Genomic DNA, 1892 nt, shown 5'->3' with positions numbered 1-1892 from the left:
CCCTACTACTAGGTGTATGCAACGGATTGGAGCCCAGACGGACAGAGGGTAGCGAGTGGAGGGAAGGACAAGTGTTTGAGGATGTAAGTAACCTGTTGTCTGTCCATAGAGGTTGTCACAGCCACTCCATGTGTCCTTCAGAGCTGCAGCCTCCTTGCAGAGACCTACACGGTTAGGGCGTGATCTCTCCTTGCAGAGAGCGCAGCGCTGGGCCAAATTCCAGCCCGGAGACCTGACCTCCCTCAGAGCAGGAACTGGTGCTGTCCCCTGGGAGATGACTAGAAAGCAGAGTCCCTCCAACTGAGCAGTTAATGGTGAAATTTGACTCAGATGTTTTGGCTCCTGGAGAAGGGGAGGAACAGTTGCACCAGCGGGTCAGACCCTTCCTTTCTCACCTTCCTCTGACTCCCAGTTATGCAGACAGACAAATTCCTGTGAGCTGGTTGCCATTTGACCACAGCTTATGAAGGAACCCAGTCCCAAGGTCCCCACTGTCCTGCTCTCGTGTGGTACCTGCTGGCCCATGTGGCAGCGCCAGTGCTGGACCACAGGGACGCAGCAGCTCTTTCTGTTTGCAGATGGCGTCGGTAGGAGCAGCGACACGAAGCCACCAGTTCTGTCCTAAGCTGGCCTGCCCTCGGTGCAATCTGCCTGGGAGATCTGCGAGGTGATGGACGACGGAGGCTGACCTGAGCACAACTCCTTGTTCCTGTTGGCTGCTTTCCCTCATGGACTCTTTCCTTATATTTATTTAAGGAAATTTAAATTCCAGTTCTCTTTGAGAGCTGTGCTTTGTGGGATGATTTCCTCTGAACATTACAGAAGGGATATCTCATCTGCCTCCATCTCAACTTGCTCTTTATTGAAATTTCAGCCTTATAGTAGCCTGCCCCCTTGAAGGGACCAAGCGAAGGGTGGGGACAGCTCATGCCCATTCTTGCTGTGTGAAGAATCCCACAGAGAAGAGGCTTTTAGTGGGAACAGAAAGGGTTGTCCTTGTGTGACCTTCAGAGAGGGAGAGAGGAAGGGGAAAATCCGGCACATCATTACATTGCAGAATTGTGCTCGGCTGCATGCCTGGGACAAAGATCTGCTGAGAATAAGGTCTTGGGGCTTCTCGTTACTCCAGTAAGGTTTTGCCTTTCCACTCAGCGCATTTCCCTGTGGGCTGTGCCGAGCATTATCTGTTAGTAATCCTCCACATCCACAGTAGCTAACCCCTTTGCTCATCCGTTCAGGGTGCAACAGGCACAGACAGACTTCAAACGACTGCTAGAGCTCTGCTGAGTTTTCAGGTCTCGATGGCTCTTGGAAATGGGGAAATGAGGCACTTGTGCCTCTGAACAGGGGAGAGACCGCCCGTTTCCCATTCACTGCCCACTCAGGGGGGAAGGAAGGAAGGGGGGGAGGAAGGGGAAGAATGGAGCAGGCATTTTGGGTGGTGTTTGTCCCTTGCCCTAGATATATGTTGACAGCAGGGCTGGGACTGTCGCAGTAAATGGCAAAACTTCCATTGCACAGAGTTGGCTCCTGGAATTTCTCAAGTGCATTTACTTGCCCAGCGGGTGAGAGGGATTCACACTGTCGGTTATATATATTTGTAAGCTTGCTTATGAGCCTTTTTATAAGTCAATTCAGGCTTCCAACAATCGTGAGGCAAATAGACCTGGATTTAGTGTTTCTTTCCAGGATGGTTACAAAACAGTGAGAATCAAGATGTGATTAATAAGGAATAGAGATTATATTGTCAGATTTAGTTGCAGCAAGCTAGCGTGAAGGCCAAAACGTTCTCCATAGCCGTCACACTGCGGTTGCTACTCAGTGATTACTACAACTCGGAACAAGAGTTTGGGTCTCACATGCTTCCCAGCTGCAGAAGATGCATTTTAGCT

The 1892-nt window shown here is 50.5% G+C and overlaps 1 protein-coding gene across 1 annotated transcript in view; it reads left to right on the top strand.

Annotated features, from left to right (window-relative positions):
• The window catches only part of NLE1 (notchless homolog 1 (Drosophila)), a gene marked incomplete at its 5' end in the record, with an annotated part of 7063 nt that extends 6223 nt beyond the window's left edge, over positions 1–840 (top strand). Inside the window, 2 exons of the mRNA XM_009328654.1 lie at positions 13–83; positions 579–840. Of these exons, the coding sequence (XP_009326929.1) occupies positions 13–83; positions 579–591 (84 nt within the window). The remainder of the gene's footprint in view (positions 1–12; positions 84–578) is intronic.
• Between the last annotated feature and the right edge of the window lie 1052 nt (positions 841–1892).

Source organism: Pygoscelis adeliae, unplaced genomic scaffold (genome assembly GCF_000699105.1).
Source record: "Pygoscelis adeliae isolate BGI_AS28 unplaced genomic scaffold, ASM69910v1 Scaffold347, whole genome shotgun sequence".
NCBI classification, from domain to species: domain Eukaryota; kingdom Metazoa; phylum Chordata; class Aves; order Sphenisciformes; family Spheniscidae; genus Pygoscelis; species Pygoscelis adeliae.
This window is presented reverse-complemented; position numbering and strand designations above follow the sequence as displayed.